The sequence below is a fragment of the Ahaetulla prasina genome, chromosome 3 (genome assembly GCF_028640845.1).
Source record: "Ahaetulla prasina isolate Xishuangbanna chromosome 3, ASM2864084v1, whole genome shotgun sequence".
Taxonomy (NCBI): Eukaryota; Metazoa; Chordata; class Lepidosauria; order Squamata; family Colubridae; genus Ahaetulla; species Ahaetulla prasina.
In genome coordinates this window covers 68,393,232-68,416,427 of record NC_080541.1, presented here as the reverse complement: position 1 = coordinate 68,416,427, position 23,196 = coordinate 68,393,232, and the positions used below count along the sequence as shown (strand labels likewise).

Below are 23,196 nucleotides of genomic sequence, written 5' to 3'. Positions count from 1 at the left end.
CTTGTTCCCCTTATCAAGTATTGTCTTTCCTAAGCTTTGCTAGCTTCCTACCTCAACTTGATTTCTTCTAAGTGTATGTTCATTATAGGGCTACCAGATCTGAGCTTCAAAACTCTGAGTACTACTAGGTGAGAGTAAGGAAACAGAGAAAACAAGAAACATTAACTTTCCATTTATAGTTAAGTCTAGTTCAGAAGGCTGGATGCAAAACAATTTACCCTTATGCATTAATCTGACTTCAGAGCAGAAGAAAATGAAGGTAGTACAGATGCTTAATAGCCAGTGTAAAATAATTAGAAAGGGCCAGGTATGTGAAATTATTGTTACTAGTACTGTTGATTTATTTCAGTGGAAAATTAAACAATTTCTGAATTGGTAGTTAATGTACAAAATAGCTAATTTGCCAAAATAGTTTCAACAGAACTTAAAAGAGTTGAAAATGCTGTGCAAACATTCAAAGGGAAACTTCACTTGTAAGCAGCAGTACATATGAGACAACATACATGCCCAACAGACCAAGTCACATTAGATCTTCAAGTTACCTGATTGTGCCAAGGAGTGGATTTTGAAGGACTTAAAGTGTCCTCCCAGATATTCAGAATGTTTTGTCATTATGAGACTAGCCAAACTATCTAAAAATATTTGTTTTTTAAAAAACAATATTAAAGACAGATAACACTGGAGAATAAGACTGAAGTCTACATTAAGATTTTAAATCAACTGATAACATGCTAGCTTGGAAAGCTCAGTATTAGGACTCCAGTTATTATTAGATTGCAACTTCCAGTCATAGATATTTGTAGGAGAGGTAATAGTGAATTGTATCAACTGGAAAGCAGAATTCTGTACCAACTGAGTCTTCTAGATAGTCTTCAAGGATAGTCTAATATAAAGCAAATGTTGAATAAAATGGAGGAGAGGGTTATCCCTATACTGAAGTGCCTCATGGAACAATCTCTTTCTTATAGCCCCCAACTAGATTGGAACTACTCTTAAGTAAAATGGTGTCTTCCTACTGCTAACTACTGCTGATAGCCTAGAAGTACCATGGAGAGCTACTCAGATTTTCTGCAGGACAAATATATTGTGATATTGGATAGGAACATCATCCAAGATTTGCCATAATGAGTCATGTCCCATAACAGCTTGGTTTCATATTTCATGGGGTCCAGATAATTTCTTCCAGAGTTCTCTGTAACTGATGCTCCATCAGCTTCTTACAATCTTCTTCCAAAAGGGAGATTGAAGAAAAGGTCTTAGTGGTCCTAATTTACTGAGTCCAGAGCAGAAGGCAAACCATTGCCTTTATAAAAACAGCTGTTATCTCCCATCCCTACAGTGAGGTATTGATTATTCCCTAGAGTCAGGTCCCTGTCTCCTCCTTGGAAGATTTTGCCAGCTTGGAGAAATAGGGATGAAATCTTCAGATGGTGGAGATGGTCTCACAGGAAGCCCTATCTACTGCTTTTAGATACATAGCCTCATAAACCTCCCACACAACATTCCAAGACATTACCTCTGCCATCTTAGAACTTGGCCCTCATTTTGTAATCTTGACAAGATTTGAGTGAGATTATCCAAAATGTGTTGGGCTACATGGCCATAACAGTTGATGGAATCATGATGGCAATAATGCAACTGGTTTACTTGTGTCAGATATTGGAATGAAAACTTGTAAAAATGGAGTTTGTCTCATTATATCATTGTTTGTGTGTTGTCAGTTTGACACAGACTTGGTTTGCTGCAGGTGCTTATGCTCTCAACAGTCTGGTCAACTTTTATCAGTGGTATCAGATGGCTGAGAATTGTATAGCAGAAACATCTGAGGGAGGACAGATTGCCTGGCTGTCCAACAATATACTATTATTCAATATTCCTGTGGCTAGTTAAATGTCATCTATCACTAACTATAACCATAACTATAATTACTATAACTATCTGGTGTGCACATAACTGACATAGTTAATACGAAAAGCTCATAAAATATCTTCCAGTTTTTTTTCCTTTCAAATCTGTATGGTAGATTTATGCAGAAGTAAGTTCCACTGATTTTCTTGAGACTTATTCCATGAAAATAGCATAGGATTGCAGCTCTGGCTATATACAGTATTTAAATGGTGTCTCCTCAATGTATCTTTTACTAAATTCTGAGCATTCATGTATCAAAATGTTTCATGCTTAAAAGATAAGTCCATTTATTCCTGTTGCTGTGTGGCTTTTACTATCAATATGTAGCCAGTCTGTTTAGAATTACTATGTTCTTATAAAAAATAAATGCAGCCAAACAACATATACTGTTTGTTCTTTCTTTAGCATTTCCTACTTTGGGTTAAAGTTAACGATAGAAATAGCCCTAACTAATTTCTCATTTCAACTAATATGTTTTTCTTTTCCAGTTGTAGCAAGTTTTATCATCCTACACTGGATTGGGGCAACAAAAAAAGGAGCAGGTATGTTTTTAGAAGAAAATAATCCTATGAACTGGTTTTGTTTAAAAATGTTTAAAACTTAAAATGATTCATGTTTCTCTCAAACAATTTAGTAAGGGGGGATTGTAGTGCTTAGTGTTCTGAACAGGTTTAAAATAGTTTAAAATAAAGCAGACTGTGACATTTAATATTGAAAACACATGTCTTATTTCCAAATGTAGATCAGCACTGAAACATGTTAACCAAAAATTAATGAATAAATTTTCTGAATTTTAATGCAGTTGCAGGTCTAGCATATTTCTGTTTGAATCAGGAGGCCAAAACAGGTAAAATAAGATTGGATCCTAAAATAAGAGTAACATTTCAATCACATCCTGGCCAACAATTATATTATAGTTGGTAAATTTAGAAACGAATGATTACATTTATGGAATCAATGAATTTCAAGCTCAGAAGTCATAGAAAGTGATCTAGTACCAATAGAAGAGAATATTTGAAGCTTATGGTTCAGCTATGTAGTCTTTGGTACTGTCTGAGCTTGGATATTTGCTTGCAGACATTTCTGTAAAAAGATGGATTGGTGACATTGCAAACATTTATGCTTCTTGGCTTGGAAATATGAATGAACAGGTGCTGCTGCTACTTTCAAATGCAAAACAAGCATTTCATCTCCAACAGTTCCTTTCTCGCTAAGAATACAAATGAAATTCCTAACTCACAGATAACTTTTTTTTAAAAAAAGTGCTTATTAGTAGTCAACTGGAATATAAAGTAATAGTAACAAGAATTTTCTGATCTGATTCACAAATTTAACTGAGCCAAATCTTGTTCCACCAAAGTTTATGGAGGAAACAACTGACTGGTTTAAAAGATATGTTCAGCTATAAAGCCTACTTTTACAAAGTCTGGGTTTACAAATCACAAAGAAAAGTAACCCTACCATATTCTGGATTAATGTGATATGTGAACACAGGCAACTTTAACTATTAATTACTATGCATCCAGTATTGCCTATCAGCTCATCTAAAAGATGGATTCCTAAAGATATAGAATTGCTGAAAAATGATTCTGACAGAATTAAAAATGGCAAACATAACACGGATTTGAAGCTTTCTTAACATGTAATAGAAAAAAAATAATTTACATGTTTGATGCTATTTTAGTACATTTGGAATCCTAAATATCCAATGTAATTCTAATCTGATATAATTTATAGGTCTATGAAATACAGCTAGTCAAATTTCTATCTCAGCCCAAAAAACTTCTTAATAAGTAAATAGCTATAGGTTGTCTTCAGAATGCAACAGCAATTAGAACTAGGACTGCTGTTGCTAAGTGATCCATTAGTAAGTGTGAGTCATTTGACTTCACCACCTAGCGACAAAAGTCCCAGCATCTGGTTGCCATCATTAAGCAAGGACTTCATGTAAACGAAATTTCCTGCCAGCTTCTTTGTTGGCTTTGCTTGTGGGAAACTGGCAAGTAATGTCAGAAATTGAGACATAACCCATGAGGTTGGTGTTGAAGGCTCAGATCACAATTACATCACCTGGGGATGGTGTGACAGCCAGAACTTCAAAGATAAGTCCCCCTTGTGTTCAGTGCTGTCACAAGTTTGAATGGTCATTGAATGAGCGGTCATAACTCAAGGACCACTTGTATAAAGCTTGAGAGTAAGTAAACTCATCCTCCTTCCAGTCTACAGATATGGATTACAGCAAGAAACTAGGAGGTATAAATTACTTTCAATACTTTTGCCTGAGCATATTTTGAGTCCTTTTTTTGCCTATATGTAATTTATCTAGTGGGACGTGGTGGCTAGGATGTTGAGCTTGTCGATTGAAAGTTTGGCAGCTCAGCGGTTCGAATCCCTAGTGCTGCCGTGTAACGGGGTGAACTCCTGTTACTTGTCCCAGCTTTTGCCAACCTAGCAGTTTCGAAAGCACGTAAAAATGCAAGTAGAAAAAATAGGGACCACCTTTGGTGGGAAGGTAAGAGCGTTCCGTGTGCCTTTGGCGTTGAGTCATGCCAGCCACATGACCATGGAGATGTCTTCGGACAGCGCTGGCTCTTCGGCTTTGAAATGGAGATAAGCACCGCCCCCTAGAGTGCAACGACTAGCACGTATGTGCGAGGGGAACCTTTACCTTTACTTTAATTTATCTAGTACTATTGCCACACATAACGGAGTTAACTAGCTTATTAGTCAGAGTATTGTTAGGTACTTTATAAAATGTTTTATTGAATTAAAGATATATTATGTCCTCAGCTTTAACCTGATAGGCTTTATTTTTGACAGTCCATGTTTCCTGTACAATTTCTAAGAATTATGTGCCGCAGAGTTTTCCAACCCTACTGACATAAAATTTACAGATCTACCAATATCCCGGATCTTCTCTGTTTCACTCTTTTTGAAGACAGGGATAATTTCTTTTTCCTTTCTTTGGCTTCTGACATTTCATGTTTTGCAGGTTTTCCTAAATTCAAAATGCAGTCTGAGAATCTTATGAGCAAGATTCCTTCAGCGCCTAGGAAGTAACAAAAGAAATGAACTTCATTGAAAAGTTCTTAGATACTCCCTGAGATTTTTTCTGTCATTTTGAAGTTTTTGGCCTGCCCCTGCAACCACCTCATCATGCTTGCTTAATAGAAACAGATCCTTTTCTGAGGAAAAAAAATTACATTACCTCTGAACAATTTGTCAGTTTCCTACACAATCAGTTTTCTGCTCCTTTTTTAATTGCTTGTATGTAAAGACAACTTTTTCTGGCCATCACTTTTAATCTTTGCAATTCTGGGTTTCTTGTATCTGCCCTTCTTTCATAATTAGTCTTTCCTGTCCCTTCTATATGTGTCCTTTCTCATTTTTTTGATTGCTTATGAGCTTTTTGTGCAGCTGCATGGACTTCCTTTATTTCCCCTTTTCCTTTCTAATTGGATTTTTTTATGATTGCATATTTAATATTTCCTTTTTTAGAAACTTCCATTAATATCAAACTTTTACTCTATTAATTTTTCATGCAAGAACAGTCTATTATCATTGTTCTGAGTTTATTCAAATCACCTTTCCTTGCAGCCCAAGGAATATTTTTTTCACTTGTTTTTATATTTCTTAAGTCACATACTCTACCATCATATGGTTGCCTCCTCCAATAAATCCTTTCATATTACTAACTTTTTTTCCTATTGGTTAAATCACATTACATCAAATCAAAGAAGTCCAATTGCTTTCCTCTTTTTATAAAATCTTGTAACCAAAATCAAACAGGAATTTCCTGGAAATCCATATGTAGCAATTGCATCTTACCAGATAACATTGTGATTAAATCTGCTCATTACCATTACAACATTCTCTAATTTGATTTTGGAAAATGTCATCCATAGCTTTTCCTGATTGGATGGTTGGTAATCAGATCAGATCCTTTCAGCTGTGTTGCCATGCTATTTGCGAGGGGGGGGGAATTGTATATAGGTAGAGATACATTTTTTTATTTATAATGCAATTCCTTCTTTAACATACAGTACAATGGAGTTTCTGGAGTATGATGAAATCTTGATACTTTGTTATATGTGAGAGTATCATTAGTTATTTTTTCTAGAAATATCATAACTTTGCATTGGTTATACATACACGCTATGTTATTTTCAGGCAGAAAAATAAGACTATAACTATATAGCATCCTATCCTGCTGTGTTCTGTTCTTGCAGATTCTGCCATTGTTGTTATTGTTTTAAAATTCTGTTTGATATTTTGTATTTCTTTATAGCTTTATAGAAGAAAATATTTGTTAAACTGAGGGGTCCTTGGTGCTCTCTGAGCTTGGTGGTTTTCTTGAGACATTTCATTACCAAACTAGGTAACATCATCAGTGTATAGGCACTGTGCTAGCACTGATGATGTTACCTAGTTTCATAATGAAACATCTGCAAGAAAACAACCAAGCTCAGAGAGCACCAAGTACCCCATTTTCCTTTGAAGTGCCCTTTCTGGTAGTCAGGATAATTTTGACTGCCCTATCAGGCTCTACTAACAAACTCCTGTTTAATGTCCCAAAGCATTTCCAAAAGTTTACACTTGGATTTTCTTCCCTCTTGTGTAACTATGCAAAAAGAAGATCTCATCTTTGAGGTTGGATTAATAAACACAGACCCTGATCCTATGGTGTAAGTAGAAAGTTGTAGCAGATTACAGGTGAAAGCAAGTGATTGCATATCATCTCATCTTCCTTTTTCTCCTTCTTTTCCAGAAAAGCAAAGCAGTTCAGAAGGACAAAAGACAGTTCAGTGTGGAGTGTGGACAAAATACGCAGAAGGAGGTATTTTCACTTCCCCGAATTACCCCAACAAATATCCTCCTGACAGAGAATGTATCTATATTATAGAAGGTAATCTAAGACATTCCTTTCTCTCTCTCTCTTTTAATTGTTCTACTTATGATTATTAAACTTAACCGAGTTTAATAAGCTCAAAAACAAGAGCTTAATCTATCTAGTAAGAATGTATAAATGTTCATTTTTGGAGAGGGACATCGTACGAAAAATTTTTATTCATAGAAAATGCATATGTTTCTGAAAGACTCTGCAGAAGCTTGCAAGCTGATAATCAAATAGAAAGCATTCTCTTCCATTTTTAGACTCAGTAATTTGACAATAAGATTAATGCTGTTACACATCACTCTAATTTTTTGTGGTTGTTTTTGCGTTATAAGAAATGGGATGTTTCATAATATGGTTAGACTTTTGGCAATATTTCAGAATTATTGGCAGCAAATCCAGGTCAGTCACAAAGTGTATCAAGAAAGTTGTAGCCAAATCGTTCTTTGTAAGAAATATGTTTGCATGATGTTCACATTAGATAGTTCCAGGGTTGCTAAAACATTTAAAGTATTTTTTAAAATGTGATACGTAGCATTATTTTTCCCTACATAGACAGCTTTAAACTCCTTATACTGATTTCATTACAAAATAGAGGCCCCTAATAGATTGGAAGCTATATATAATTAATATATATAATTAGCAGAAAATCATGTTTTTACAGTACTTATTCTTTTACTTTTGTGGACATCATGATGGAGGTTTGCTGATCTAAATACACATATATAAAATTATTTACTTAAATGATAAATTATTTACTTCATTCTTCTCACATATAAAGGGAGAAATAAACTTTATTTGAAACAAAGATTAGTTTGGCTCCTATTGTTCAATTACATTTTTTAAAAAAGTATATATTTGATAATTGTTACAGGTAGTTCCTGAGCCCAAAATTTCAGCCCAAAACTTCTATTGCTAACAACAGCGTTATTAAGTGAGTTATGGCCCATTTTATGTCCTTTTTTTGCCATGGTTCAATGAGTCACTTTGCAGTTGTTAGGTGGCTCATGAGGTTGTTAAGTAAATCTGGTTTTCCCCATTGACTTTTCTTGTCAGAAGCCAGCTGGGAAAGTTATAAATGGTGATCACATGACACCCCTGAGCAGTGCAACTGTCATAAATATATGTCAGTTACCAAGCACCCAAATTGCGAATGTGTGATTGTAGGGATACTGCAACAGTTGTAAGTATAAAAACCAGTCATAAGTCAGTTTTCAGTGTGGCACTGTAGCAATAGAAATAGCACTTAGGTTTATATACTGCTTCACTGTGCTTTACAGCCCTCTCTAAGCGGTTTATAGAGTCAGCATATTGTCCCTAACAATCTGGGTCCTCAATTTACTGACCTCAGAAAGGTGGAAGGCTGAGTCAACTTTGAGCCGGTCAGGATCAAACTCTTGGCAGTGAGCAGTGTGTTAGCCTGCAATACTGCATTCTAGCCTGCAATACTGCATTCTAGCCTGCAATACTGCATTCTAGCCTGCTCCAATACTGCATTCTAACCAAGACCGCCACCACGGGTCTTAACTTGTAACTTTGAGTGGTCACTAAATAATGGTTGTAAGTCAAGGACTATAACTGTAGGATACAGTCAGTTCCATTATCCATATAGTAACTTTGAAGATGTACATATTTTTATTTTTTTATTAGCAAAGGTTCTGAATTTCTTTAGGAAGTAGATACCTTGACTATTAGAAAAAGATACAAAATTGTTCCAAAGTATATTGGACAAATCTTATTCACTATGGTTGTAATTCATAAATTACATTTTTCACAAAGGGTTAGGATTCACCTTTTAATAGTACTGATTCTCTCCTTTATTTCTGTAGTTGGGCTTGAACAACTTCAGCCAAAGAACTTCAGCCCTTTATAACAAATACATTAATTCTCTGCTTTGAGGCTATGAGTTCTAGTTCCATCTTAGCCAGAAAGCTGGCTGGCTGACTTTGGGCTAGTTGCTCACTCTCAGTCCAACCTGCCTGAGTTGTTGTGGGGAAATAGGATGAGGGAGTATGTTTACCAGCTTGAGTTATGTATGAAGTAATAAATATAGAATTAAAAAAGTAATAAATAAATAATTTTAAAAGTCCTAGCTGAAATATTGGTGGTGATTTAGTGTTTTGTTCTCAGTCATATCTATATAAAGACAGCAGTATATTACAATAACATCATACATTCTAAAAAAAGTTTTCATTTTTTAATACAATGTGAAATAATGTGTAATATAAAGAAATAACTTGGTCTAGGATGCTTTTTTTAATATTTTGGGAATAAAGAAAATAGGGCTCCTGAAAAATTATCTTTATTTCAGTTTAACTCCTAATTGTATTTCCAATACTTTAATCTTTCACTGTTAACCAGTTCAAAGTTTAGTAGCAGTCTATATAATTTTGCTGTAATACCCACATGTAATACTGAATAAAAATTTAACATTTGCTTAAAATGCATTAAAAATCAAAGAGCTTTGGTTCTAACTTCAGACTGTTGCAAAAAAAAAAAAAGGAGAATTTAATTCTGTCCATTGTAGCTAATCTAAATTGTGTCAAATGGATGTTTATTGCCGTTTTAGATTTTGAGATTCATTTAGCAATGAAGTATTTTAAATTATAAATTCCTTTTATTAGGTTGCTCACTGCTGACTAATGGGAGATATCAAGAATTATTCCAATCCATTTGTGTTATACAGGCTCCCAGTTATGCAGGAAAGATGTTTAGATCAATCTTTCATTTCTAGCCTTTCTGTTAAAATGAAATAGATTTTTTTTTTTTTTGCTTAGCTTCAGCTGTCAGCTACATGAAATTACAGGCTGGTAAAATTAAAGCCTTAATTGTATGGCCCTCTTTCATTGCATCTATTCCTCTGCTTCTTGTTAGAACCCCAAGTCTTTTTAAGCAGATGTAAAACCTCAAGGCAGCAGTTCTATAAGATAATTAGATGAAAAAGATGACAAGACATGCAGGCATTAAGCAATCTTTTCCATGTTATTAGGACTCTTTGAAGAAAGGTAATTAGAACCTAAATTAAAAAGATTGCTAAGAGTTCAAGTAGTAAAAGCTCATTGCAGAACAGCTGTACCACACAACCACTGTAGTTTGCAGCATTTTCTTGCCTATTTGCTTTTACTATTGCTAGAGAGATAAAGAAAGAAGAAACGATCACATATCTTTTTTCTGAGATGACACTTACAATATGGGCTGGTGAAATGAATGAATAAATATGAATAGATAAATATTTGTGTAGGTGTGTGTTTGTAGGTGTGTGTATGTACTGGCCCATATTACAGATGTGTGCAAATATCTACAGTGATTTTCCTTCAGTGTGGTAAAATTGCTCTTGGAGAGCTAGAGATGATGGTTAGAAAAGATCAGGGAGTAAAACCTGGCAAGATTTCTTGGGATAGTCTACTGTACCTGAACTGCAAAATCAGCATAATAACTAAAATGCATTAAATGCCAACTTTGCTGCAATCAACTAACTACTGAAGATTTTGCATTAATCATCACATAATTATTTTGAGCCTAGTATTATTTTGCATAAAAAGAAGAAAAATGATCGTCCTCATTAAAATAGACATCCTTTTTGTGATTTTTTTTAAAAAACTCCAAATTCGAGTGATAAAGAGAAAGCTTTCTAGAACAAATCTGATATTATCTGTTTCCTACTTTTCATTTGGTGTGTGAACCTATTCCTTGACTGAAAGGGTGGAAGGTTCTTAGTGTTTCACAGTAATTCAATCTGTTTTGTTTATCCAGTTTTTAATGAACAGATTCTACACATGAAAGTTGAAATACTTTGATAGTTAACATCTCAAGAATGCAGCTCTGTGCATGCAGCTCAATGAACACTAGCATGTGCAGTATGTCTGCTTTGGTTTATCTGTCAGAGATACAATCCTGGAAATTAAAATGCATTTTTAACTTGAAGTATTAAATGCAAACCTTGTTTCCATTGGCGGAAATTCTTCCTGAACAGTACTTAAGATCTTCCAGAATACTTAAGATGACATGAAACTAGTATGAAGCTTCCACATCCTGCTAGTTGCTAGTAGGTGCCCAATGACACTGACTGTGCCTTGCTGTTCTAGAGGGTTTCCTAATTCTCAAGAACAAATGGGTTACAAAAGGAAGCAGGAGAATGAGGAGAACAAATGGCATTTCCATATATGGACATCTTCCATTGTTTGAAAATTATTCTATTGTTAGCGCAGCACATTTGTGTGATTCATTAGTGACTCCAAATGTCAGTGCATTTACTTTGTTTTTCATTACCAAATAGATTGCAAAAGCCAGATCATAAAGAATGTAATCTGGTTTTGGCTTCTGCATTTGACAAATGACAGATGTAACCTGTATATGGGAATAGGATGCAACCAGTTCAAAAAAATAGATGTTGCTTTTCACATTAAACTTTAGATAAAGGGAAGAATTCTCTACAAGTCCCCAGCAGAAATCGAGCATAAATCTAATCTACAATGTTACCAAGTTAACATCTCTTTAATCACTTTTAATGTTTCCATTTGGTTAAACATGAAAGCATGCAAATTTGTGAAAGCAAGCTCGTTAGGCAGCTATATTTGGGCTACAAAATTAAAAAAGAAAGAAAGAAAGCTAGAGAGCCAGTATTTGAGTTTTCTTTCAATATTACTTCTGCTTTACCATCATAGAATAGGATTTCGATTCCTATGCTTTTTTAATGGATCAGAAATTACGCTGAAAATTCTGTAAATTGGAAAATTTCAACAGTGTTTGACAGAACAGTGCTGCACTGTTATATGGTGGTAGCATATATTTATATGAGAAGAGCAGAGTTTATGAACCTTTTAGAACTATTTGAAATTTAGTAAAAACATGGCACCATAATGGGTAGTTTTGGGTCTTGTTTGTTTAACCGGAATATCTTATGTATGAATGAGATTTAGATGAGGTTCAAGATCACACTGAAGGTCACAGTACAGCAAGACTAAAGGTAGGTCTAAAAGGTTCACAAACTGATTTATCATTGTAGGACTACTGCTACAACAAAAACATAAACATAGATGTTGCTGAATGTAGTTGCTACTTAGGACAGCCATTACAAATAACATTAGCAATATCACTTATACCGCTTCACAGAGCTTTACAGCCCTTTCTAAGCAGTTTACAGAGTCAACATATTGCCCCCAACAATCTGGGTCCTCATTTTACCGACCTTGAGCCTGTCAGAATTGAACTCCTGGCAATGGACAGAGTTAGCCTGCAATACTGCTGCGCCGCCACAGCTCTTCTAATCCCTGTGCCACCACAGCTCTTCAAATAAACAAATATGCATTTTCTTTGCTTTGTTTTTAAAGAAAAAATGATAATTGCAGGAAAAGAAGAAGCAAAGGAATACTTGGATGCCTATGCATATTTTTTAGCAACTAGTCTATACTCTTATTTGTCCTACAATGCAGAATCCAAGTTAAAAAAAAAGTAAGTTTAGTAGGAAAGCCAACTGACATGATTATTGAAATGCATTCTGCTTATGCTTAGTAATACTACCTCTGAGTAGAGTAAGTTACTTTGCTTGAACAAGACCTCATAAAATACTGCAGTACAGAGGTTTAAAAACAGCCCATTTGGAAGCAAATGCATAAAATTACGGAAAGGCTTTGTTTTATTTTTCAGCTGCCCCAAGACAATGTATTGAATTGCACTTTGATGAGAAATATTCCATAGAGCCTTCTTGGGAGTGTAAATTTGATCATATTGAAGTGCGAGATGGACCTTTTGGATTTTCTCCCATAATTGGCCGTTTCTGTGGACAGCAAAATCCACCTAAAATAAAATCCAGTGGCAGATTCCTGTGGATTAAATTTTTTGCTGATGGTGAACTTGAATCTGTAGGATTTTCTGCACAGTACAATTTTACACCTGGTAAGTAAATTTTTAAAATAATTTTAGAGGAAAATATTTTAATATTTATAATGATAGACTTCAGAACTATTATAAAGTTATGCAATAAAATTAAAATGCCAAACTTTTAATATATTGGTAATGGGGAATGGAAACAAAATGCTTTTTTTCCCTCCCCAGAAAACAGATGCTTCTTTTTTCAGAATTCAATCTGCGCATTGCATTTATACCGAGTGATTTTATTTAGTTAACTGGATGTTTATAAATAATTATTTATTTTATTTAGTTAACTGATATATTTATGAATCATCCCACTCATGGTGATATATATATCATGATACAAAAAATAAATAAAGCAATAAAGCAAAATAAAACTACAAAAATAGGAGCCAAAGGTTTCATTACAAGAAAAGTCTTTTTTAAAACCCGCAATTATGATGCCTAATGAAGCATAATAAAGGAAGTATTGTTGTGACCCCAATCTAGGAAGTGATTTTATAACTGCAGCGTTCCTAACAATGTTGAAATCCTGGATGCACAGATGTTAGAAATAAAGTTGCCGTGATGGGTCCAAAACTTCTCAGGCTGGTAATGATCATTATGTCAACAAATCTCAGGTTTTTTTATGACCTTGAAGACAACAGCCAAAGTACCATTAACTTGGAAAGACAGGAAAAAAAAGCTTCACATTTAATCCTTGCAGCACAGGGATATATAGGCCGTGATTGCTCCCTCCTACAACAAGGAGGTGGTTTATTTATTTATTTATTTATTTTTGTAGTTGGCTTCATTCTTCTCTGCAATAAAGTATCTACACTGGCTAAGTGGTGCCAATTCTAGAATAAGGGAAGATTTTGGATTTGGAATTGTGCCAGGCTGAATCATGGCAGTAGAAATTTCCAATGATAGTTACAAATTCTGGGCAAGTAGTATAAGATGAGATAATTATCTAGGCTGTTGCAGTAACCTAAGAGAGGACCTGGCGACTGGAATTAAAAACAAAACAAAAAGCAAAACAGAAGCCTACAATAACATTTTGATTTAATGAACCATTGAGATGGAGGGATATCTATTGATTCTAGTTGTCCATTAAATACAAATGTAAGTGATTTAGATAATTACATAATTGGTATAAAAAGCATCATTTGCAGTAAAATGTCCATTTAACAAGCAGATTGTCAATTCAAACATATATTTTAGTGGGATTGGGAAACACATGAAAAACATGAATCCTACACCTGTTAAGCCATGGTGCATTGAAGCAAGTTTAACTGTACTATGATTTTGTCTGGGTAGTAATCATTAATGGAGTGAAATATATATATATATATTTATGCTGGGAGAATTATGATTACACAGAAGGAAAATAATTGAAATGTTCACTATGTATTGGTTCTTGTCATAACATATTCATTTTGTATATGTAGATCTTGTCAGCATCACAGTCAGCTAGGAAGTTATAAATGCAATTAATTATATGAATGTATTTTCAGTAATATTCCCTGCATAAGAAGTGGAAATACGTTTTAACATCTCAAGAAAATGTTGTACATTCTACTAAGAAAAAAATGGATTTCAGCTCCTGTTCTTTTTTCCTTTAAACATTGTCTTTTATTAAAAACAAAAAACTATTGCCGTGATTCCCCCCCACCCATCTTTTAAACTGCAAATTGTTTTGCCAGTGGAATCCAAGATCCAAAGCATGGGACGCATTCAATTAAGAGTTCTGTGAAACCATCTTAATTGCTGTCTTTCAATTCTGCCTTTCATCAAATTGTCTGATTTTATTTCTGAAAGCCAAATGAGTATCTGCAATCAGGTTTGCGATGAAAGTTTGCAGTAACTATCAGAGATTTCTAAAAGATTCATTGTATGGAATGAGTAGTGCTGCATTCTGAATGTATGTCAATATCCTCCATATATCTCCATATATTTCAGTTGGAAAACGGTGAGCATCAATATGCTGACTTCCAAGGTGGTATCTAGAATAAAGATTGTAGCTTGCATAGAATAGATTTACTTATAAGGAGTAAGGCTGGATTTTCATTCCAGTTGTAGCCAAAATGACTAATATTCCTTAATGTATATGGGATGGGTATCATTAAGATTGATAATCTAGTATATACCTTTTCCGTTTTATTAGAAGGCATACATTTGAAAGCCTCAATTTTATCAATGCCACAGAAGATGGTAGACAGCAATAAATTACTGATTTTTTTTTAAAAAGTATGTTGACTGTGAAACTGAGAAAAAGAAGAGGTGCAATAGAGCTAAATAAAGATGGAGTTAATAAATACAAGCAGAGAAGTGAAGCTAGAGGTTTAACCATGACTAAAAGTGTTGAAAGATATGTCAGAAAATATGAATGGCTATAATTATTGTGGATGAGAATGAAGGTAGAATCCGTAGGTTGGTGATACTTTCATTTAAATTCCAGTGAATTGTTACAATGAAAAATTCGGGTGGGGTGGAACCAAGGATGAATGGATGGGACGGGGATGAATGGATGGGACAACATTCTGAATGAATTTGAACCAAGGGAAAAAGTGTTTTTTGTTAGCTGAACTGAATGAGAAAAGACTGTATAAAAAATGACTAGGCTATTTTGACACCCAATAATGAATGTCTGATGATTTGGTATATATTGGCTTTAAGAAAAAGTGTCCTTGGAATACATGGTTAAACTTTAAGCCTGTTGATAACCTACACGTGAAAAAGGAATGCTTTGAAAAGCATGGTATATTTTAGTTTATGATAAAAGACTAAAAGACTTAATAACGGACACCAGGGCGAGAGGTTCTAACAATTTTTGCACAAATTTGACATCTAAGAGAAGAAAAGATGTTATAGAATCTAGAATAAAATAAGACTGCAAGAAGAGAAAGTGTAAATCTGCAAAGAACAAAGACAATTAGATTAATATCACAATAAGTGGAAGTAGACATAAGGAAAGAACATGTAGAAGTTACTTGGAAAAGAATAAAAGAAAAGTTACAGACTGTCACAACAGTCTGCTGGAAGATGAAGTGGATATGACTATGATTGAGGAAAAAAAGAACATAGATAGAAAAATGATGGGTGCAAAAATGACAAGGAAATATATTGTACAATGTGTATAGAAAGAAAAATGTACTTCCAAAGAACGTAGTCAAAGTAAACCAGAACCAAAATGCAGAGCAATATCGATAGAAGGAAAATTGTTTTGGAATTTGGTGAGAGAACTAAATAAGGAGCCTCCAGTAGAGTGAATTGAATCAAGAATAAAAGTGGTGAAATAATTTAGGATGAAACTGAAATAATTTAGGATGAAACTGAAATAACTCTGAAAAGAGAATTTTATTAGGGAACAATAGTGGTACATTGCTGGGTGAAACCATAACAATTTTTTTTAAGATAATAACTAAATGAAGAAGTTCTAAATTCTGTGAGAATATTGAAAATGGTAAGTCTGCAGATGCATGTTAAGAAGCGTTGGAATTTATTTGCTTCTGGAGCAGTTGTGTTCTTTAATAGTATATGGAATGCTTAGTAACCACTAACAAGGAATTAGTAACAATGAACAAGGAATAAATATATTTATAGCTAAGTGTATAATGAATATTAATGATGATCAGATATTGAAATAAGTATGTTCAGATAGTTTAGTCATATGCAGAGAAAGAATGATGACAGAACTTCCAAACAACCATATGATGTAGAAATGAAAGGATTGTGAAAAATAAAAGACAGAGAAGCCATAGCTAGTTGGAGTTGATGGCATCCTCAAATGTGAGAGTTGAGAGGTTTAAAGAAGAAAAAGAATGTATGAACTGGTAAATAGAACGGTAGAGAATGGTTGCTAGGATAGAAAGGTATGGAGAAATAAAATGAATAGTAATGATGCAACTAAATTTGTTTATATTTCGTTTAATCTATTTGGCTTATTGTTTATTACTTCTTTGTACAGTGTTACTTACCATGAAACAATGTGGGTTAGATGAGTATATATGAATAGTACGTACTTATATGAATAATATGTGCTATTCTTTGTTTGGTAGAAAAATACTTTTGACAATGTATGCTATTTTTATAAAATTTTGATTCATTGCTTTTCCATTGAAGAACCATGTGTTATCGTTAGGCTTATTTTAGCTATAATTTTGATAATTACTAGGTATTTTTTCATCTACCACTATGAAGTACAGATTATGTATCATTCTTTTTTTTATTTATTTTGTCACAACAGTAGACATAAACATTGTCATAGTAAAAAAAACATATCATGATATATATATATATATATATATATATATATATATATATATATATATATATATATATATATATATATATATATATTTGTTTTCTGAGGTTTTCACGGTGTTTGTATATAGGTCTTTGGTTGTTCGGTTTTCTCCGTGTAAAATTGGAAGTGTCTTGGCGGCGTTTGACGAAGTCTCATTCGTCATCTTCAGGCTTCAGCTTCGTGCTTCTGGGAGCGCCCAGAAGCAACGTTGAAGCCTGAAGATGACGAATGAGACTTCGAAACGTCGCCAAGACACTTCCAATTTTACACGGATATATATATATATATATATATATATATATATATATATATATATATATATATATATATATATATATATATATATATATATAGGATATGCATAGCTATATTAATTAGATATAATAAAGAGAACAATAGGACAGGAACTATATTTCATTATCATGTTATTACCTCTCTTTCTATCCCTCCCTTTCTGGACTAAGTCCTTCAGTTACCTTGGTAAGATTTTCAGAATCGTTTGCTATTGCCTTCTTTCTAAAACTGAGAGGGACTAACTCACCCAAGATCACCCAACTGGCTTTGTGCCTAAAGTAGGACTAGGTTTCCTGTTGGTGCCTTAACGACTACACAAATACCTCTTCCCCTCCTTCCCTTTGTGCATCTCTCACTCCCTCTCTCTCCCCTTCTCTCTTTGTCTCTCTCTGATGTGAAATAAGGATATGTAATGTCAACCAAATTTCTGAATGCCAGATATTCCTGTACATTGGCAGTATTGTGTGGCCAGATTAGCTTTAGTTTAAATAATTTATGCATCTGGCATTAACGCTCAAAATATAAAATGTTCTGGAAATTGCTCCTAATAAGATCGACTTGTAAATAAATTCAGAATTAGGAAATCTAGTTTCAGTGCATTATGACCAGTTGGTCCTGACCAGTCTCATTGGATATAATATAGTGAGTCATGATTGCTGTGATATTTCACAAGTGGATTGGACTTTAATTCTCATAATTCTAAAATGACAATTAGCAAGTAAAGGAGTTCACTTAGGTGAGTGTAAGTAGGTGAGAAGCTTCAATTTGTTCCATATTCTGTACATGGTACACCTACAAGTACAGTAGCAAATAATTACAGTGTTAGTTACTGCAGATGTAGATTAAAATAGGATAGTTTATTTTTCCCAATTAGCACCAATAATTTGATTTTTTTTGTTTCCCATCCATGGGAAACATTGGAATCCCTACATCCCTGTTGTTTTCTCCATTTTTTTAAAAAAATGTTGCTTCTGTGAGCGCTCGTACGCTGTAATATCTGACAGCAGGGCTGAGAGAAACTTTGAAAGTGTGCTTCCTTTCGATGAACTGAACCTTGAATCCTTTTGAATCTGTTTCATGCAACAAACACGATCCTTTCACTTCTAAGAGGAATTTCCTCTTAGGAAATCTTCCTTTCACTTCTAAGAGGAGTTTGCTGTCCCCACTCTGCATTGGAGCTCTTCGCAGCTTCTCTTCAGAATTCGCAATATGGAAGAAGGCCAAAATGGAAGCATTCGGTACCCTAGGCACATGCTGAACACTAGTCAGGCTGGCCATCCACGATATGGATCATTGGCTGTCTTGAGTGGCTTAATTCAGGTGGTTTCTTTGCTTTGGAAAAACAAAATCAGTGTTTTGACTGATTATTGTATGAACATGTATTCTATGTTGTAAGCATATGGATTTCCTAAAGAAACCATGTCTTTTATTGTGTGTGTGAAATAATGGACGCAAGTATGATATGCCTCTCTTTCACAATAGGAATTGGAGTACTGACTCTGTACATTTCTGAATTGTCTCCTGTTCCTTTGTAAAAAATTTACAGAAACAGATTATTAGTTTGATAATAATAGTAGGCATGGTAGATTAACTTTGAGCAGAATTTCATGACATGATACATAATATTTGCAGATCCCTTGCATCCTGGACATAAACTGTTTCAACTCCTACCCTCAAAACGAAGCTATAGAGCACTGCACACCAGAACAACTAGACACAAGAACAGTTTTTTCCCGAAGACCATCACTCTGCTAAACAAATAATTCCATCAACACTGTCAGACTATTTACTGAATCTGCATTACTATTAATCGTCTCATAGTTCCCATCACCAATCTCTTTCCACTTATGACTGTATGACTATAACTTGTTGCTGGCAATCCTTATGATTTATATTGATATATTGACCATCAATTGTGTTGTAAATGTTGTACCTTGATGAACGTATCTTTTCTTTTATGTACACTGAGAGCATATGCACCAAGACAAATTCCTTGTGTGTCCAATCACACATGGCCAATAAAATTCTATTCTATTCTATTCTATTCTATTCTATTCTATTCTATTCTATTCTATTCTATTCTAGTATCCCTTTCACTTTTGTAAATTTCCTTTTTTTTAAAAAAATGGTATTATGTCATCCATTTGAAATACTTGAGGAATGATATAGCTGATTCAGTTTTCCCACATCTTGGGGGGAAATGGCTCATTGGTGAGATGTTTAAAAAATTTATTTAGTAAGTTTCTACTTTTAATGGTATGGAATGCTATTTTTTCCTAACTACACAAAGAACTGGTTAGAGGGCGTCTGTTGCTCAGAGCTGAATCAATTTTGTAGTACTGCAGACAGAGGGCCAGACAGAATAAGCTGTGCTTTAAGCTGATCATTTTGATTCATCTGGAATAATCAGATTTCTTTTTATCTTGGTTTTTTCCTCTTGGAATCTGTAAGACTGTGGCCTCAGATGGCACACTATTAAATTCAGTTCTATTCAGTGGTGGAAACCATCTGTGTTTGCATTTGGCTTCATTGATATGAATGACAACAATGTACGCTCTGCCTTCGAAAACAAAAACAGTGTGTGGCACACAAGGAGCAGGAAGGTGGGAGGAATAATTTCTAGGAAATTGCGTGAACATAAACACATATTCTGCCTTTGTGTGTGTGCATACATTCTGTATGTAAAAAGATAATGAGACAAGACATAAGTAGCTTGCAGTATGTTTAAAAAAGAAAATATGTATCTCTATATTCCCATCTTCTGCATTTTGTACTTTTTTAAAATTCAACTTAGAATAGTTTTAGCTAGTTAATTCTGCAGATGAGGCAGAATTATTCATTCTACTTTCCTGCCTTTCAGATATTCAAAGACCACTATGTTGCTGTTACATTAGATATCGTGCCTTGTAAGAAATCAGACTAATAGCAGTGTTGTTCTTGTATTTGTGCCTGCAGTGAGTATGCTATGGTATTTGTTTTGTATTTTGGAATCTCCTGTAGAAGTTTGGAGCAGCAGCCATTCATTTAACATTTTTATTCAAAACTTTTTTATAGTTAATCACTTTGGGTCATAGTCATGTTCTTCTGAATAAAAATAATTCTATAGCATTGAATCTTCTATTTGTATTAATTAATGAATTGATTGGTTTTTTATTTAAATATGTTCTACAGCCATCCATTTTGCTGCAGTGTCTGTGGGCAGTAAATAAATAAATAAAACCAGAAAATAGTAGACTAACTCAGTTAATGAAAACATTTTAACCATAATCAGTATAACATTTCCGAAAAACTATTGCATTGTACAGCCAGTAAACAAAGCAACAACCACAAACCAATCTTAACAGCCTGCTCCAAAAATTTGAAGGAACAACCAGCTTTGGTGAGGATCCTATCTGAGATGTTATGCACTGTTTGTTTCATGTGTTGCTGTGAGGGTGGAGGGTTTGTTTCTGGCGTTCTTGTAGTCTTCGGAGTTTGTTGGTGTGCGTGTCTGTCTTGAGGGTGGTCTGTGTTTCGCCTCCAGACGGCAAGTTGTTTGGATTTGTCCCAAAGTGCAGGGTGCATCTTGTTGCTGAGTTTGAGGTGAAGTGTGAGGAGATCTTTGTTGATTTGATCTAGGAGGAATCTTTTTGTGTGAAGTTCATTTCTGATTAAGGCCAATTCTGTTCTTTTTAGGATGCGTTTGGTGGCTGCAGAGTTGGAGTGGAATTTCAATTGGAAGCATTTGGGGATTAAATTTTGATCGCGGCAGTTTCGTAGGAATGCGAGGTCACATAAAATGGAAGCTCTTTGGACTTCTAGTTTTTCATAGGTCCTGGTCAGATGGTGGATTTCCTCCCCGTAGAGGTGCAATATTTGTTTTCTGAGGTTTTCACGGGTGTAAAATTGGAAGTGTCTTGGCGACGTTTCGACGAAGTCTCATTCGTCATCTTCAGGCTTCAGCTTCGTGCTTCTGGGAGCAATGTGTGATCGCAGCTGTTTCTTCCTTTTAACTGCTAGTGGGGGTTTGAACTGATTGGGTGGGAGCTTGGCTGTGCTCTGATTGGATGGGGTTGTTTCTGTGCTCTGATTGGCTGGGGTGTGTCCTGTGTTGGTGGGGGCTTGGTTGTGCTCAGTCGTGTCTGTGCGGGGGGGGGTTTTGAGCTGGTGAGCTGCATAGCTGTTGTTTGGCTTTGTGGTCGTGCTACATCTTCATAGTGGGTGTCAGTCTGCTGCATGTATGGATTGGAGGGGTTTGAAATGGCTAATGTTGCAGCTGCGGTCTGGCTTCTGGTCCTTGGTCGTGCTTCATGATCAGTGTGGGTTTGGGTCTGCTTTCTGGGTGGATGTGGTGGTGACATCCTGTGTGGACCTCGTGAGTGTGGGTCTGGTGTCATTCCTCGTGTTAGGGACTCGTTTGTCAATAAGGGCGGGTTTCCAAATGGCTGGTAGGCGGAGGTGTCATCTCGTTTGTTCATGCTGTGTGGCGTTTTCTATCTCAATGGCTTCTCTGATTATTCTGTTGTTAAAGTGTTCAGTTTTGGCGATAGTTCTGGTCTTTTTAAAGTCAATATCATGTCCTGTGACTTTAAAGTGTTGGACCAGGGAAGAAGTTGGTTCCTCTTTTTTGAATGAGTTCTTGTGTTCTTCAATGCGTGCACTTATTCTTCTGTTGGTTTGTCCAATGTATGTGGTGGGGCAGGCGGTGCATGGGATTTCATATACTCCTTGATTTTCTAACTCAATTTTGTCTTTGGGGTTTCTTAGGATGGTGGATATTTTTCTGTTTGTGCAGAATGCTGTCTTGATGTTGTGTTTGTGGAGGATCTTGCTGATTCTGTCTGTGGTGCCTTTTATATATGGGAGGAGGGCTGTGCCGTTTTCTTGTTCTCTGTCTTGGATTTTAGTGGGGGGTTCTTTATATATAGGTCTTTGGTTGTTCGGGTTTTTGGAATCTTTGGAATATATATATAGGATATGCATAGCTATATTAATTAGATATAATAAAGAGAACAATAGGACAGGAACTATATTTCATTATCATGTTATTACCTCTCTTTCTATCCCTCCCTTTCTGGACTAAGTCCTTCAGTTACCTTGGTAAGATTTTCAGAATCGTTTGCTATTGCCTTCTTTCTAAAACTGAGAGGGACTAACTCACCCAAGATCACCCAACTGGCTTTGTGCCTAAAGTAGGACTAGGTTTCCTGTTGGTGCCTTAACGACTACACAAATACCTCTTCCCCTCCTTCCCTTTGTGCATCTCTCACTCCCTCTCTCTCCCCTTCTCTCTTTGTCTCTCTCTGATGTGAAATAAGGATATGTAATGTCAACCAAATTTCTGAATGCCAGATATTCCTGTACATAGGCAGTATTGTGTGGCCAGATTAGCTTTAGTTTAAATAATTTATGCATCTGGCATTAACGCTCAAAATATAAAATGTTCTGGAAATTGCTCCCAATAAGATCGACTTGTAAATAAATTCAGAATTAGGAAATCTAGTTTCAGTGCATTATGACCAGTTGGTCCTAACCAGTCTCATTGGATATAATATAGTGAGTCATGATTGCTGTGATATTTCACAAGTGGATTGGACTTTAATTCTCATAATTCTAAAATAACAATTAGCAAGTAAAGGAGTTCACTTAGGTGAGTGTAAGTAGGTGAGAAGCTTCAACTTGTTCCATATTCTGTACATGGCACCTACAAGTACAGTAGCAAATAATTACAGTGTTAGTTACTGCAGATGTAGATTAAAATAGGATACTTTATTTTTCCCAATTAGCACCAATAATTTGATTTTTTTTTGTTTCCCATCCATGGGAAACATTGGAATCCCTATATCCCTGTTGTTTTCTCCATTTTTTTAAAAAAATGTTGCTTCTGTGAGCGCTCGTACTCTGTAATATCTGACAGCAGGGCTGAGAGAAACTTTGAAAGTGTGCTTCCTTTCGATGAACT

At 35.0% G+C, this 23,196-nt stretch overlaps 1 protein-coding gene across 1 annotated transcript in view; it reads left to right on the top strand.

Moving 5' to 3' along the window:
* Positions 1-23,196, top strand: part of NETO1 (neuropilin and tolloid like 1) — a 107,041-nt gene that overhangs the window by 6,505 nt on the left and 77,340 nt on the right. Inside the window, exons 2-4 of the mRNA XM_058178197.1 lie at positions 2,397-2,450; positions 6,677-6,814; positions 12,449-12,697. Coding sequence (XP_058034180.1) covers positions 2,397-2,450; positions 6,677-6,814; positions 12,449-12,697 — 441 coding nt within the window. The remainder of the gene's footprint in view (positions 1-2,396; positions 2,451-6,676; positions 6,815-12,448; positions 12,698-23,196) is intronic.